Below are 18,380 nucleotides of genomic sequence, written 5' to 3'. Positions count from 1 at the left end.
GGCTTAAATGAGCTAAGAGATGGTATGGGCATGTTTTCTAAAGCTTTGGGGCTGAAACATCTTTAGAGAAAATGACTGTTCTAGTTCCAGCATTTTTCTGTTTTTATTTCAGTTCTTCAGCATTCATAGTTTTGCTTTCTTTTGTATTAACTAACATCTTCTGATTTATTATTCTAATTTCCAACTTCATCGTGTGACACATTATCTTCTTTTTTTTATTGCCAAGTTATTCCATTTAATTAATCATCCCTGTTGCTGACTACTGTTTAAATATTACACTTTCTTCTGGCTTCTAAAATAATTCTTTCCCCACCCATCCCATCAGCAAGGAGGTGATCTCAGCTTTAAAAGAGAGTAATCAATATAATTTTGTGAGCAAATCCACTGAATTAATGATGTATACCAAAATCTTATCTTCCGGACTAAAACTAAGTAACAAGAAAATTCTCCATAGCAAGTAACAGATGAAAAAAAATTTATAAAACAATGAAAAATTAAAAGCTGTTGAGATATTCCTTTCATACCTAAATGAAAATAAAAAAAAACATCAAATGCTGGAAGCATGGGATAAAATGTTGTTAACATACAGCATGTCAGGCAGTAACTTTGGAAAAAGAAACAGAATTGGTGTTTCAGGAGGAAATACAAGGGAGATGAAGGAACTGTGAGAATGGAATAGAGTTCTTATAGGAAGCAATGAAGTGGCTGTTCCTTCATCCTTTCCATTCTACCCCCACTCTCACTGCAAAGCTCTCTTTCTCAGTTCTGATATAGGGTCTTCAACCCAAAATTGTCTGCTTTTTTTTCCACAAATAATGACTGGCCGGCTGTGTGTTTCCAGCATTACCTTTAATACCTAATATTCAGTTTATCCTTTGGCATAACATGCAGTTTTAATCTCTGTCACTTCAAGCTGGAAAAACCTAAATTCATACTTCAAGAATTCAAAGTTAAATTATTTCACCCATTAATTTCACTAATTTAATGGTAAAATACATATTTAAAAAAAATTTCTTTAATTGTCATTTCAACATTGTTAAGACAAACAACTTTTCCAGGGCACAACATTAAAATAATTTTATAACTGCATTATATTTATAGATAACATGCATGCATTTGATAAATGACATAAGCGTTTCTATTACTGTAGCATAAAAATATCCTATACTGCATTAATATTAATCTTTGTACTTTTCACCCAAGGTTACTGAACAATATGCAAAGTTTACCTGAAGTTTCACTTTCCTAGTCAAGAGATTCAATTGTAATGCCCTTAATGCATAATAAATTGAAATGAACTTACACAGCATAGACTGAAGAATGAACCTACAACTTTTCTGGTCTGCACAACAGAAAATGTATTTAAATGACAGTCATTATAGAATCTCCTTTGCAGGAAGCTAATCAAATCTTTCCCTGCTGTTTCCAAATCATTCCTTATGACAATCAACCCCAATATTTTCATCATCTTCCCCCGACACTAGGGACAATTTACAGTGGCCAATTAACTGACTAGCCCAAACATCTGTGGGACATGGGAGGAAACCAGAGCACCCAGAAAACATCCTGTCACAGGGAAAATGTGCAAACCTCCACACAGACAGAACCTGAGATCAGGACTGAACCGGAGTCCTTGTTCTGTGAGGCAGCGGCTCTACCAGCTGCACCACCCCATGTTTCACCCCCACACCACAAGCAAAATCTGTTCCTCCTCCAAGCATGAAACATTCTCCAACAACGGTCTGCGGAGAAACCTTAGACCAAAGGTCCAAGATTCTTAGACCTTAGATATCTTAGACTCTTAGAGAAACACATGAATGATAGAAAAATAGGGGGCTATGTGGGAGGGAAGGGTTAGATAGATCTGAGAGCAGGATAAAATGTCGGCACAATATTGTGGGCCGAAGGGCCTGTACTGTGCTGTAGTGTTCTATGTTCAAAGATGGAGCCAAATAAAGCCAATGTACTTGCAGTGGCTTTTTAAAAAGATCCAGTCAATTAGTGGACTGAATGCTGATAATTTTGTTCCTATTTAATAACATCATAAATTCCTTCAGGGATTTAGTATTGAATCTATTTCCATCCCCCTTTTCAGCACAGCACTGCAGATCATACCCTGCAGCTTTAAAAAAACCTTTCATTTTCTGTCTGGTTCATTTAATTATTTTAAATCTGTCTCTTCCAGTGACCAACTCTACTACCAGTGCAAACAGTTTTGTAACTCTAAAAACAGTTTTGTCTGAGCAATTAACTACAGCTTGCAAGTTAAAAAGGATTTGATAGTAGTGTCTTACGGTACACTGCTATCAAAATTCAAATCTTTCAAAGACAAAAAATAAAATTGAGAATGTGAAGAGGATATACATGCAGTTGCACTGAGAAAATTAAATAAATAGAATGATAATGGAATAAATTGAAGATTATGAAGTAACTAATGTGCAGGTTTTGCAAGAGTCAGGCAGAATTAATTAAATAATATACATGAAGTTCCTTTAAGCCTTTGTCCCTCTATTTCCCCCAAACCTTAATTGAAATACTTCACTCAAGACTAAAGGCATAACCTTCAACCCATGCTAAAATTCTGTCCCCACAGCAGGCAGTCCTTTAACTTCCTGGCAGAAAGCTTGAAACAACAACTCTGATTTCAAAGCTCTGAACTTCAGTAATGTATTTAAAGACAAGCTTCAAACCCACTTCATCTGCATCACGTCATTATTCAACCTTACCCCTTCATGCATCTGCAATTTTCTCCAAATGTACAAGCTGAGAACTTCATGTTCTTCTATTCTGGCTTCCTGTGCATCATCTACTCAATCTGATTCAAGTAATAGTCTCCCCTTACACGAAACATGAGGCCTTGGTTATATAGTACTGCCTCAATATAGAACTGAAATGTTAGCTTAGATATAATAAGATTTTATTTAAACACAATATTGAGTAGCTTAAGATTTCTAAGTGGTTAGAATGAAATGATTAACTATTAACTCTTGAACCAAAAGTGATCAAATGAAGATTCAGTCTTATGATTTCAGACAGCTGAAATTCAGTCTATGTAACCAAGGTACAGTATAGTCAAGATTCTCATCATCATCACTGCATTTTCTTAAATATTTTTAGAAGCTGAATGATTAAACACTGAGAAAAATCCAATATTTAAAATAAAGAATGGTTCTTCAATTATTAACCAGTGGCATTAAGTACAATAGTTCCCCAAAGACTTGTATAATATATCCAGTGAAAATAGATTGTCTCGTCCTGATATGAATTTAATGTGGCAACAGAAGAAAATTCAAATTCTAAGCTCATGTGTCCACACTTCCTCTCCAAAAGTATTTGCATATACAAGTACACAAAAATAAATTAATCAAGACACCACAAACTGTACAGTTAATTAATACATTTCTTCTGTCAAATGAAAAGCAAAGGACAGATAAAAGAAAACTGCACACTTGTCTTTCCATTGACTCAAATCAATCCAACAGAAGTGAGCCATTACCAAAACTATGCAACCCTGCAACTTTACTTTCAGATTATCAACTAACAACAGGACCTTTTACTGTTTAGGATTTTGCAAAGATATTCTCAAAAGATCACAATAATTAAATGCCTTTTTCAATATCTTTTAAATAATGTTTCAGCACCAATTAATTTTCAGCAGAATGACTGCAGTACACAGTCTAACTTACAGTTCATTAGTTATTTTATATAAATCTTATCAAGACATTAAATTCAGTCCTCTCCTGCAGAAACAACACAGATGGACTTGCTGAATGCACCAATATCCATTTTCTCTGAACACACCTTTACAAAAAGGTTATCTTTTTTTCCTCATGAAAATACAATAAAGAACCAAGCACATCATTGAGACAAAAGGAATATACAAAACATAGTATTGTTGGATTCGACTGTTTTAATTAGTTCTTTTAACTATGTATAGTGTTTAATACACCTCAAGTGGCTGCACAAGGAATGGCTGCTTATTAGCTTATTGGTTCGTCCATCAGGTGAATATGTGGATTTTTCATTGGTTGGTTTGGCCACAAGTATCTAATAGGTTTCCTGATTAGACTATTGTTAGCTAAGGAGTATCCCTTATTTCAGGTATAAAAGGTGTCGTCTTTTTGTTAATCACTTTCTTGCTCTTCCTTCCCCCAGCCTGAGCTCATCTTTTGTTCCCTTTGTCTCGGCTCATCAAAGCCAGTGCCATGTGCTCCGTGACTGTTTTTGTGTTTTAAACTTTTCCAATAAAACTTTGTGAAGCATCAAGTTGTTTTCAACTCATTCCTGGACTCCTGAAAGAACCTGTTGATTCAAAAATAACCGGATCCGACAGTATTAATGAGCTCAATGCTTAATCATAGAAAAATTAAGCATACAAGCTGAATTAAGAAATTTAAACATTTTGTTCCCATTTTGCTCTTATCATTTCCCACCTTTGTACTCTCCTTCAGCAATATAGCAATCAAAACCTTTTGAGTATCTGTAAATTGAGACTACTGTATTGCTGAAGGAAATGGAATATAGTCATGGGTGCAGTTGAGCAAGAAACTGCACAAGAAAAGTTGAGATAAATTGAAATCAGTTCAGCAGGACAAGAACATGCCAAAACTAAGGGTCGATCAGGAAAGTTATATATGTAGATCTTGGAAAGACAGTAGATGCAGTCTGGTGTAGTAGTTAAGGGACTCTAGGTCAGAGGTCTAAGGGAAATCTTGTGTGAGGGGGTAGATGGCAAATGGGAGGCAGTGGGGGCTGGGGGCAGAAGAGAGAAATGAAATCTCCAGGGGAGATGAAATTAATGGTAGTCCAAAAATCAATGACGGCGTTTAGCAGGGAGATCATTGACTTCAGGCAAGTAGGAGCAGACAGTGGCCAAGTGTGTGCCACTGCAAGGTTGAGGTCAATTCACCAAACAAAACATTCAATGATAACAATGCAACTTGGATAGAAAAAAGGCAGAATGCATAAGCAGCCTAGCAGTTTCCAATGAAAAAATATACAGAATGTAAGAGGTCAGAGGGAGGGCTCCTGTTGGAAAATTTTTTTAAAGTTGGGAAGGTGCAACAGAAAATACACACATCGGTTAAGATTAAATAGCATATTCACTCCTGCCTCTCCACTGCCTGCCTAGGAACTTCACTCTCTGAGTACAACTGCAGACTGCCAGGATCTATGCACAGATAAATAATCCATTCACCACATAATCGCTTCTGCATGATTTGGAGCACGTGCCTGATAAACAATTTCTTCAAGCAAATTAATAAGGAATATATAAAAATATAGAGATATAAAGGTAGGATAAAGAAATGCAAGACAGATGCTGCAAATCAAATAAATTATTCAAGTAAAAACGATGTGCTGAAAATGCACAACAGGTTGGTCTGCTTTCTCTGAAGGGAGAAAGTGCTAACATTTCAGGTCCGCGAATCGTCTTCAAAATTGGAGGTGAGAAGAATGCATGTGGATTAAGTTGTTGAGTGGAGGACGGATAGAGAGAAAAAAAACTTAATGCATTCAAACCAAATCGACATGGTTTTATGAAAAGAAAACCATGTTTGACAAATTCGCTGGAATTCTTTGAGGTTATACCAAGTAGACTTGCTATAAGGGAACCTGTGGATATAGTACGTTTGGATTTCCGGATGGCATTCAAAAAGTGACACATTCCTAGTGCACAAGTTAAGAGCTCACATCAGTAGGAAGGTATGTTAACATGAAGACTCGTTAGCACACTGAAGGCAGAGTCAGAAGAAATGGTCTTTTTCTTACTGTAAATAACTAGTGGAGAGCCCCAAAAAATCAGTCTTTAGCTCTCAATTATTTGCTATCTACATAATGACTTCAGGGGATGAGGGGTGGGGGGGGAAGGGGAAGGGGGAGGGGGAAAAAAAAAGAGGTAAAGGAGCATGGTGTCAGGTATCTAAGTTTGCTGATGACACAAACATAGATGGGAAGGCAGACTGCAATGATGATAATTGCAAAAGAATAAAGATAGGTTAAGTGAGTGGGTGAAAACTTGACACATGGAGTTTAATGTAGGAAAGTATGAGATTATGCACTTTGGTTGGAGGAATCTAAAGGCAGACTATTACCTAAATGGAGAGAAGCTCCAAATGAAGAGACAATAGAGGGTTCTAAGTGTTCTTGAGCATAAAATACAAAAAAGTTAGCATGTGGGTGCATTAAGTATTTAGAAGGCAAACAGCATAGTTGCCTTCAATGCTAGAGAGTTGGGGTTTTCAAAAAGACAAATATTACAATTAGTCAGAGTGAGGCTGCACCAGGAGTACCATGTACAGCTTTGGTCCCCTTATTTAACAAAAGATACGCTCCCACTGGAGGCAGTTTAGAAGTGATTCACTGGGGTAATGCTTGGGATGAGAGTGCCGTCCTTTCACGGATAGCTGAAAGAGTATTCTTTGAAGAATAAGTGATCTTATTGAAGAGATCTAAGTGGGCATAATAAGGTAAATACAGATATTTTCACTGGTGGGACAATCTCAAACATGGGGACATTGTTACAAGACAAGGAGGCAGTCATTTAAAACTGGGGTGCATAGGAATTTCTTCTCAGAGGCTGGAGAATCCCTGGAATTCTTAACCCCAGAAGATAAATTACTATTTAAAGATGAGGTCGATATATTTTTGAAATAAGGTATTATGAAACTGATATAGGAGGAGCAGATCAGCTTTAATCATGCTGAATGGCAATGCAGGCTTAAGGGGGCTGATGGCCTACTTTGTTCCTATTTACTTATCGGTATTGTTGTGAGGGAAAACAAAAGGGAATGCCTACGATAGGAGACCAAGGTTGTCCATGTGACACAATACTTTCTGAACCATCTAGTTAGATGAATGGCAGCAGTTAGAGACAGATTTTAAAAAATACAAGAAGATGCTGAAAGCATAAGAGGTAAGATGCTGGAAACTGAAACAAAACAGAATATAGGAAATGCCTAAAGACAGGAAGAAAGAGTGCAGAGGAGATTTACAAGGATGTTGCCAGCACTTGAGAGACTGAGTTAAGAGAGAGGTTGAGCAGGTTGGGACTTTATTCATCGGAGCATAGGAGAATAAGGGATGATCTTATAGAGGTGTATACAATCATGAGGGGCATAGAGAGGGTGAACGTGCAGTCTTTTTCCCATGTGCAATCTTTTTTTGGGACACCGAGAACTACAGGGCATAGGTTTAAGGTGAGAGGGAAGAGATTTAATAGGAACCTAAAGGGCAACTTTTTCCACCCAGAGAATGGTCAGTATATGGAATGAGCTGCCAGAGGAATTGATTGAGGTGGGTACATCAACAACATTTAAAAAGATATTTAGACAGGTATATGGATAGGAGAGGTTTAGAGGGATATGGGCCAAACGTGGGCAAAAGGGACCAACTTAGATGGAATCTTGGTCGCCATGGACCAGTTGGGCCAAATGGTCTGTTTCCGTGTTATATGACTACATAAACTGAGTTAAGATGGATGACCTTCCATCAAAACCAACCAGATCTAACACAGACAGGAAAAGCTTGCCATTTGAAATTGTTGAGTTCAATATTAAATCCCGAGGACTGCAACATGCTGAGACAGAAGATGGTGTTGTTCTGAACTTACATTAGGCCTCGCTAGAATAGTGTGGAGGCCAAAGACAGAAACACCAGGCAGAGTGGGATGGAGAACTGACAACAGAGGCAAATGGAAATTCAGAGTCATTTCTCTGGACTGAAGGGAGATGTTCTGCAAAGCAGTCACCCAATCTGTATTGGTTTCTCCGATGTAGAAGAGACCACATGGTGAGCACCAAATGCAGAATGCAAGATTGGTAGAAGTGCAAGTGAATTTGCTTATTTACCTGCAAGGACTGTTCGTGTCCCTGGATGACGGGAATGGACCAAGTAAAAGAGCACGTGTTGCATCCTCTGCAGTCGTATGGAAAAGTGCTATGAAAAGGGGAGCGGCTGGACATGGATTGTTAACCAGAGTCACAATGGGAACAGTCCCTTTGGAATGTTGAAAGGAAATGGGAGTCAAAGATATGCACAATGGTGGGATATCCTCAAAAATTCTCATCACCTTTGATAAGATTCCATCACCAGATGAATCTTCCTATCCCTGTATTCCGAAGAGACCATTTCTTTACAATTCCTGGGTCACTCTTCCATCTCCACCAGCTACTTCTCGATTTACAACATCCCTGTGAGATCTGTTCTTATTCTCATCCCCAAGACATGTAACGCCTGCCTGTTCTCTCCCCTCCCACCCTACCCCCACCATTGCAACTTATTTTCTCACTTTTCCAGTTCCGATGAAGGATCTTTGAACAGAAACATTAACTGCTTCCCCCCTCCCCACCCCCCAGATGCTGCCTGACCTTCTGAGTACTTAGTTTTTATTTTAGACTTCCAGCATCTGCAGATTTTTGATTTTCAAATATTATTTAAGGGATAGGCTAAAAGGATAGTGCAAGGCCCAAAGCTTGGGAATTCACTCATTCAATCACTCTGCCTTCCTACTTCTTTTCTCTTTAAAAGTCTCCTTAAACCTACTTCCGTGACAAAGTTTTTAAGTCATCAGTTCTAATTGTCTCCTGATGTGGCTCAGTGACAAGCTTTACCTGTTAATGCTCCTGTGAAGTGCCTTTAGATGTTTTGCCATGTTAAATGTGCTACATCAATCCAGGTTATAGTCAACTTGGAAACAGCCAGAAATAATGAAAGGAGAGGAAAAAAGAAAGACAAAACAAAAATATACAACACTGGAAAACAAAACACAAGGCAAGACAAGAATGAGAATCAGAAAGACAATTAAAGGAGTCTATTTATTATTCATGCACATTTTATATTGCACAACATAGCAAAGTACAGAAAAACTCTGATAATCCAGCAAACTCAGGACATTGGTAGTGCCAGACTGCCAGATTTTCTGGACTATTCAATGTTACTCCTATTCGTACCCAACACATCTTAATTAGTTCTTTTTTGAGATGTTACACAATATTATAATAAATTTCCAGTGAAACAAGTAAATTTCAAGGGTGCACAAGAACTGCAGCTCTGGTGAGTTTCAGGGAGCCCGAAAAACATCACGTGGTGAGTCAAATGCCTAACCACTGGGAGTTCCAATTATTCAGTCACTGGATTATTGGAATTTACTTTTACTTTCCTGCATATCTTTTCAATTTCTCTGAGCATTGCTGCAGAGATTCACTAACAGAAATTTAAAAATTATTCATTGCATTTTTTTTATATAGAACAAATTTCTGGAATTTCATTCAGGCTATTCTTTTGAATATTCAACCGAGAAGCTGTGATCACTTCTGGTTTGTTAAGATCCTCAGCAAAATGGAAGAAATTCTCTATTAAATGGAGAATCAGCATTGTACTAATCTTGTCTTTCAGAATAATTAACACAAAATGTAATTACTAAACTTCCACAACTTAGAAACAAGAAAGAAAGAAAATATGGTGCAGAATGTGCTAACCTTGGTTCCATACAAGTATTGTGGATGTGCATTTGGTTGCTTATCTCTCTGAAACTCTTGAGAGAAGGGCAGAACAGTACGCACAAACCTGTGGAATTAAGAATAATGAAAGATATAATATTTTTTTGATTGCAAATGTTAATATTTTTCCACAGATACTATTCATGGGACATGCAAAAAAACGACTGAAGTTCTTCTACAATTAAATGCATAGTTGAGTTGCCCAGAAACATCACAAGTACGACTCTCAATTTAGTTCAATTAGCTATCCTGAAGAGTGGTTTAAGAAATAAGGATCAAATCTACTAGGTTAGATGAGACACAGCCAGAATGGGCAAAACAGTTATATTGCCACCAACTGGCCACTGTTGGATATGAAGCACCATATTCTTTTACTGATGAAGTGTTGACCTCTGTTCTGGTCAGATAGGGTATTAATTTGACTTTTGGATCTTCAAGTGCCTGAAAGTGCCATGCAACCTTAAAAAAATACTTCCGAAATATCTTCACCCTTGTTACATAGAGAAATTCAGTTGTTTATTTTCATACAATCAAGAGCCACTGCCAGCCAAAAAGTAACAGAGTAGATAATTGAATTTCAAAGCCCCCCCCTCCCCCCAAAAATCTCTTAGATATAGTGGACAAATGTTGGGCAGGATATGTGAAAATTTCTATTGCTCTTTACATGAAGCTCCTTTATTCAAAAAGGGAGACTGACTCTAGAAAGCTACAGGGCAATTAGCTTAACATGTCACAGAGAAAATATTAGAAGCTATTAGTAAAGGCGTTATAGAAGGGCACAGAAAAAAAAAAATCAGGGTAATTAAGCAAAGTCAACACTGTTTTGTAAAGCGAAATCATATTTGATCAATTAACTGGAGTTCTTTAAAGTAGTAACATACTGTGGACAAAAGAGAATCAGTGGATGTAGTATACTTATATTTTCAAAAGGCATTTGCCAAGGTGTTGTATGGAAGGTTACTGCAGAAAATAACAATCGATCATGTAGGAGATAGCATGTTGGCATGGATTACGAGAAGAGAGTAGGCATAAATGGGTCTTTTTCCAGTTGACAAGTTATAATGATTGCTGTGCCAGAGAGATCAATGCTGGGGCCTCATTTTTTTGCCTCAGTGTATATAAAATACTTGGATAAAGGCATCAAAAGTATGGTTACTAAATTTGTTGATGCTACAAAGATAACAAGGTGTGTTGAGCATAAAAGGAAGCTACAAATGTCATTTGCTCACAAATGAATGAGCATGGTGTAAACACCAACTTAAAGTGGGAAAATGTGAAACTGTCCATTTTAGCAGGAAATATAAAAAAAGTTTATTACCTAAATGATGACAGAAAGCAGAACTCTGAGGTGCAAAGGGACCTGATTCAGCTATTGTATGATTCTCAAAAGGCTAGTAAGCAGGTACAGCGGGTAATCGGGAAAGCTATCAGAAGGTCATTGCAGTTATACCAGAAATGGGCAGGTTCCCTTACGAGGAAAAGTTGGGCAGGCTAGGTGTATCCACTGAATTTTGGAAGAACAAGATCTTCCTTACCAGATAGTGAAAGTGGTGTCTTTAAATATTTTTAACATAGAACACAGAACAGTTCAGCACTGGAACAGGCCCCTCGAAATCAAAATCTGAAGATTGGGAGACAGGGAAATGATTTGGATCAACAAGGAACAAGAATGAGAGCGGAGTAGGACCTTGTTCAGGATAGAATTATGGTCATAAAAGAAGATTGGGAGCGTGGTCTAGAACAAAATGGAATATTTAAAAGGTCCAGACTAAAATGGATAATTTAAATCTGATGACTGATAAAGGAACAATTTCAACACTACATAGAAAGCAATGTCACTATGTAATCAAAAATCAAAAACAAAAACTGCACTGGAACTTTTGGAAATCTGAAATAAAAACTAAACATGTTGGAATCACTCAGCAGTTCAGGCAACATCCATGGAAAGAGAAACAGAGTTACACAAGGGCTCCATTCTGATAACTGTCCTTAAGCCGATTTCTCCAGTCAGACACGCCCATTTTCTACAGCTACCCATATTGTATTGCTCTACATACACTTGCTATAATTCATTTCACACTACCCATAATTAAACTAATGGAATATATATTTATCGTCATTAATGAATACCATGAAATATTTCATTATTATTACTAGCTTAAAAATGCTTTAAAGATGAATGGGAGAATTTGCGTAAAGTTGGATTTTCAGAAGTCAAGTCATTCATAACCCAGGGAGCCCCTGCAGAGCATTACCTATCTTACCCACAGCTGGTCTCAACAGAAAACTATTGTGAAGGCATTGATGACAAAGCCTAAAGTCATTAAGAGCCAATTATCAGAGAGATTATGCTGAGTTTTACAATCATATATGAAAATAATTTAAAAAAAACAAAGTCAAACCTTTGTGTGGAACCATTGTAACAGTAGTTTGGAAGGAAATCGTAATTGAGCTCCCAGAAAACATGAAGGGTTATTCTTCCATATGGTGCTGATACATTGTGATTGGCTTCCCTGAACATAGCATCAAAGCTGTCCAGGGTTAGGTATTTACCAAGGAGCTTGTGACTCATACGATTGACTTCCACGAGACCTTCAAGCTCCTAAAGAACCAAAATCAGAACAAAATAAGTGCTCAATATTATACATTTTCCATTTGAAGCTTGAGCAATCAACTTGTCTAATGACTTACTGAGTGAAGGTACTGTACATTAACTTGCAGATTCACAGAATTTTGCAGCACTGGAAATAATATAGCTATTTAAGCCTGTGCTATCTCTTTGAAAGACCTGTCAAGTTTTGCCAACACACCACCTTTCTCCCCAGAAATCTGCACATTGGTCCACTTCAAGCACACATCCAATTTTCTTCAAGTTTCAACGAAATCTGCTTTCCACTTATTCATTTTCTTTTGTAAATAAAACTGGAATTAAAATTTCCTCTGCTGCAGCTTGATAAATCCCAAAATGCACGGTTCTTATTAATATAAACCAACAAAATTCCAGTTTTCAAGATTATTCTGAAATGGATTCCTGATGGAAAACTGAGGGACATAGCTTGAAAACTGTGAAGTCTAAGGAGTCTATTTACTCCTGCCAATTCAGGATAATAGGACCAAGATGATTTTTTATGGGAAAAAGTGAGGGAATAGCAAATAGATATGACAATGTATCCAACTCTTCTACTGTACCATAATGGCACTGTAGGATGGGATACCATGCTGTTCTAGCATATCTTTTTAAAAGCCTTAATGTAACCTCACAAACACAATTCTTTAAAGTACAAGGCTATACATCCTACTTCAAAAAGGCTGCACTTACCTAAGCACTACATTAAACAAAAATCACCAGAAACAATCTAGTTATTGCTTGCAGAATTTTATTTCCGGTTATAGAACATAGAACAGTACAACACAGCAACAAGCCCTTTGGAACATGATGCTGAATTAAACTAAATCTCTTCTGCCTGTGCATTATCCATAATCCCCCCATTCCCTGCCTATTTATGCATCTATCGAAAAGTCTCCTTAACCCCACTATCGTATCTGTTTCCACCACTATCCCTGGCAGCCCGTTCCCGGCACTAACTGTGTAAAAAAACTTACCCCACACATCTCCTTTAAACTTTCTCCTCTCACCTTAAATGCACGCCCACTAGTATTTGACATTGCTACCTGGGAAAAGGATTTTGACCATCTACCCTTTTTGTGACTCTCATAATTTTATAAACTTCCAACAGGTCTCCACTCAGCCTCCAAAGCTCCAGAGGAAACAACCCAAGTTTGTCCAACCTCTCCTTATGGAACATATCTCCTTTTCCAGGCAGCATCCTAGTAAACCTCTTCTGCACCCTTTCCAAAGCCTCCACATCCATCCTGTAATGGGGTGACCAGAATTGCACACAATATCCCAAATGTGGACTAACCAAAGTTTTATATAGCTGCAACATGACTTCCTGACTCTTATACTCAATGCCCCAACCAATGAAGGCAAGCATGGCATACGCCTTCTTTACCCTATCTACTTGCATGGCCATCTCCAGTGAGCTATGGACTTAGACCCCAGGATCTCTCTCTACATCAATGCCGTAAAGGGTCCTGCCATTAACTGTATAGTTCCACCTTGCATTTGACATCCCTAAGTACAACACCTCACACTTGCTCAGATTAAACTCCATCTACCATTTCTCTGCCCATATCTATAATTGATCTATATTCTGCCGTATCCTTCGACAGCCCTCCACACTGTCACCAGTCTTTGTTATCTGAGATCCAAATGCTTTTGCTGAATAATTTCCCATTTATTAGAGCATGTGTAATTATACATGATGCAACATAAGTAAAAACAAACAATGATATTGACATAAACGCATTTGAACACAATACTAATCATTTCAATGCTTGTTCAAAGCTCCAAATCTTTAAGATACAGTGCACGTACCACAATGGAGGTGAGGTCTTCACTCTCAAAACGTGTAATTGCCAATTCTAATGATTTATACATTGCTGCTGAAATTCTTTGAGTGATCAGTCGATTCAAGTCTATTGATCTACCAAGAAGCTGTCATTCAAGAGATTTAAAACATTAGTACATCAAATTAAGACTAATTCAATATTTGACACATTCCAACTGATGACCCGTATTTTTCCTGTTTTAATGGTGTGCATGTGTTATAATGAAGCATCTCCAAACATAACTTACATTAAAAAAAAATGAACGATAATCATTTGGATGGAGCTTACGAAACAAAGAAAGATGAGATAAAGTGAAAGCTTATGCCTTTGTCTCATTTCATCTTTCATTCTCTAAGGCATTTTTTCTGCAGTATTGGGCCTGGGCTTTTAATTTAGTATTTCCATAATGAAAAGGAGTTCCCACCTGTACATGTTTTTGTTTCAATAAAGTCTCATATCTATTTGATGGAGGAGTTGGTATATTAGTTCCTTGATTCTTACACTCAGCCCTGAGCCGCTTGTCTAAAAGGAGGCTGAAAAATTAAATGTTATATTGTAAAATATTTGAAATGAAGTAACTTTTATTGCATATATCACAACATATGAATAATGGCCTTCAACATTACCTTCCTGCCAGAATTTTGTAGTACGCAAATATCTGGTCAGCCAACTTGTACACAAATTGGTCAAAGCAGAGGTTCACCTAAAAAATGAGCAGAAATAATCTACTTTTACTGACTGACTTGAAACTTGTACACAAATTTACAAAACCTCAACTTTTGTGTTGAATTAAACCTCAATAAAAGATATGTACAGCCTTAAATGAAAAAAAATCATTACCTCTGCTTCAATCTCATCATAAAGGAACTGCTTCTTGAATTTAGTCAGAGCATAATGGGCACTGTCATTGTACAGGTCCAATGAATACAGCACATATCTACAAAATAAAAGTCAGGGTTCAATGGGGTTGCTCAATAATTATTTTCCTATACAACAGCAGTCTGACTAATTAAAACATTTTGGTAGTCCCATTCAGCCATCACCCAGTGCTTGTTTACACTCAGTAGCTCCACTTAAACTTTCACCTTTGTTTGCAAGTGCCCCCTCCATCTCTGTCACCAGCTCCAGCTTTATGAACTTCTGATACATCCTTATTCATCCAATTCTAGCCTGTGACTTTAGCTGTAGTCTTTAGAATTGCCTTCACCCACACCCATAAAGTACTGAACCTCTACTTTTCTCTCTTTCTGCAAGACACTCATCAGAATCTATCTTCTGTCCAAATGTCTCCAACACGCCTCACTGTCAAATTGTGTTTGATATTGCTCTCATGAAGCTTGTAAAATTTTACTTTATAAGTTCTTCTGTTTTTAAAATCAATTTGAACTTAAATTGAAATAAATCTATTCAAGAATGTGCCAACCCAAGCCTGCCTCTGTTCAATATCTTTTCAGTTCACTAGTTGTAACTCGTGTCACATCAGCCTTTGTGGTTAAAGCTGCTGTGCAAAGACAAAGGAGGAAGCCTTGTGGCAGCAAAACTGGCATCTGGCATCAGCCATTTACTGTCATAAACCTTCGTGCTTAAATGCCTGGAATCAACCTGCCACATTGCCAGTGGTCCTTCTTAGCCATTTCTGGACTAAGCAAGGCATCTGTGCATACAACCAGCACGCCTGAGTCTCTGAGATAATTAAGTCTGGAGTTGTACTGCAGGCCAAGTTATGGCACATGTTCAAAGATAGTCACTACAATCTACATCTAGCACCAATTACTGCTTGGCTGAGAAAACACGTAGACACAACATAAAGAGTGAACTTCCTCAATAAACTGCATCAGCAAAACTATGAAACCATTTGTACTGTATGCTTTTTCTCAAAAATTATAATTTGCATTTTCAAGTTTATTACAGAGATCATAGTCAATGCTTTTTTTTTGAAAAAGTGATCCGTGTCATAACGTAATTCGTCCAAGGTTTTATTGTCAATAAATTATTTAGCTTAAAAAAGTACTGAATTAACTGTACAAAGACAGCTAAACAGCCCTTCCAGGTGAGGTAAAGATTCACATGCACCTCCTCCAACCTTGTCTACTGTATTCGGTGTTCCCGATGTGGACTCTACATTAGTGAGACCAAGAGCAGACTAGGCGATCCTTTTGCAGAGCACCTACACTCTGTCCGCAATGGCCAACCTGATCTCCCAGTTGCATGCCATTTCAATTCCCCTTCCCATTCCACCCCCCCCCCCCCCCAACTCCTTCTGATTCTCCTCCAGTCCTCTCGTTTTTGTCTCCGTTCTCTGAACCTTCATCCCAGCTCCCCATTACCCATTTCCGTCCCCTTTCCTCTCCTGGTTCCATCCACCCACTACACTTACAGTTGACAGTTTTCCCCCACACCCCCTTCCGTATCTGGTTCTGGTTCCATCTGTCATTCACCTCTCCCTTAATGCCTCCCACTACCACCACCTTTACTTATCAGATTCCAGCACTGGTAGCTCTTTGTGTTCTTGTTTATCTCACTCCAGTTGTCTCCAACCTTCACATTCCCCTCCCCTTGATCCATCTATCATCATTTTTTCCCCTCTTTGTCTGCCTCCATCTATCATTCACCTGCCACTATCTCCCAACTCCACAAACCATCCCCCATCACCACGGCGCAACCTGCCTGTCATCTTTCAGCCCTCCTCAGTCCACTAATCACCTTGGACTCCTATCTCACCACCCACTTCTACTCTTTATAGTGGGTATCTCCCCTTTCCACTCAGTCCTGATGCAGGGTTTTGACCCGAAATGACTGCAATTCCTTTCCTCCCACTGATACTGCTCGACCTGCTGAGCTCCTCCAGCGGACTGTTTGTTGTCCTTGGATATAAACATTGTTATCCAGTGAACTGGAAGGTCAAGAAAATTACTTAAAAACTTACTCCATCATGGATGCTTCTTTGGTCTCCAAAATATGGTCAGTCAAGATCCAGGGCATTGACATCTCAATAGGAAACTGAATTCTTCTTCCCATCGTCAATTCAAGAAAGAACTCCCTGAACCAAAGCTGAGAAAGGTCACAGCATTGCTGAAGTGTTTCTTAAGGGGGAAAAAAAAGTTCAGTTTCAGCAAACAACCAGAGATAAATTTCTTAAATAGAAAATTATACCTTTATAATCATTAGAAAGTGATTTTACAATATCATGCAAGATAGCTCTGTTTATCAGATTTTGTTTTCAAATTTGCCAAACTATGTTGACATATAAAAAAAACAATCAAGGACGGTAGGTTTAATAAAATTCCTTACACAAAGCATATAATAGGACAGAACTTAGTGCTGGAAGAAAAGCACTTGGGCTCGACACAAATGTACAAAAAATGTACATATTTAGCTTCTGCAAATCCCCCGAATTTGACCTGCTGTTAAGATCCAGATCCATAATGCAAAGCCCTATGCAGTGCCAGGGCCTTGTGTGATATAAAGCTACCATGCTGATGGGCCAGAACAAGCCAGGTGAATGAAATAGGTGGAAAAAACTGACAGCTGGCAAAGCTATAGCTGGCGATCAAACCATTCCAATGCTTCTCAATGTCCTGACATTCAGAACCTTTTAAAGTTATTTAACAAAAATAATTAAAAAATATTAATATTTTAAACTGAAATTAAATCACTTGAACACACAAATAAATTAAAACATTAAAGCAAACTTAATTCAGAAAATGTATCTTACTGTATACTTACGTTTCTGTCTCACAGCTACTTCTGTCCAACCGATTGAATGGGCTTGATGTGCCTACATCAGGAACAACCTGATGTAGGCTCAACAGTCAGAATCTACTGCTGGGAATTCAGTACGTTTGTGCCCTTTTGCTGGATTCCACAGGATTCCAACGTCAGAGCACTGCTAGGAAATCGTGCGCCCAGGAGTCCATAACCTTCTAATATTTTACTAATCCATACTACACCAAGTTATCAAGTGCAAATGGAAGGCTCAGACATATTAACTTAATACTTTAACTCCACTTAAACACTCAGAGTCAAGGAATTAAATTTAGCCAATTGTGATATTCAAATGTCTACCACTAGATAATAAATGGTTCTACCTACTGAATTCATAACTGCCCTTTCCTCTCACTTCTACAAATGACTCAATAGTTTAATTTCAGTATGGTGGTTCTGCTACAAGCAGTTCAGCAGAGACCCAACTATACTTCAGATAGACAATGAAAGAAAAAAAAACTTGCAGAATATCAGTTAACAGAAGCATAAAGGGACACAACCACGAAATTAGTACTTTGGACAGAAGTGTGACCTAATATTCCAAATACAGCAAGTTGCATTCGTTTCCACGTTATTACCAGTAATTTCTAACTTAAGGTACTTTAGTGGAACTAAATATTGCAAATTATAGCTTTGTCAAGTATTTCAGCTCTAAAATGAATTAGC

The 18,380-nt window shown here is 37.9% G+C and overlaps 1 protein-coding gene across 3 annotated transcripts in view; it reads right to left on the bottom strand.

The window, feature by feature from the left end:
* Positions 1-18,380, bottom strand: part of cyfip1 (cytoplasmic FMR1 interacting protein 1) — a 104,839-nt gene that overhangs the window by 19,717 nt on the left and 66,742 nt on the right. For all 3 annotated transcript variants that reach the window (XM_052025983.1, XM_052025984.1, XM_052025985.1), the window contains 7 exons: positions 16,876-17,032; positions 14,790-14,886; positions 14,576-14,652; positions 14,374-14,482; positions 13,936-14,055; positions 11,900-12,099; positions 9,477-9,564 (listed from right to left, as the gene is read on the bottom strand). In XM_052025983.1, coding sequence (XP_051881943.1) covers positions 9,477-9,564; positions 11,900-12,099; positions 13,936-14,055; positions 14,374-14,482; positions 14,576-14,652; positions 14,790-14,886; positions 16,876-17,032 — 848 coding nt within the window. The remainder of the gene's footprint in view (positions 1-9,476; positions 9,565-11,899; positions 12,100-13,935; positions 14,056-14,373; positions 14,483-14,575; positions 14,653-14,789; positions 14,887-16,875; positions 17,033-18,380) is intronic.

The sequence above is a fragment of the Pristis pectinata genome, chromosome 11, assembly GCF_009764475.1.
Source record: "Pristis pectinata isolate sPriPec2 chromosome 11, sPriPec2.1.pri, whole genome shotgun sequence".
NCBI lineage: Eukaryota > Metazoa > Chordata > Chondrichthyes > Rhinopristiformes > Pristidae > Pristis > Pristis pectinata.
The sequence above is the reverse complement of the archived record's forward strand: the minus strand, read 5'-3'. Positions and strand labels throughout refer to the sequence as shown.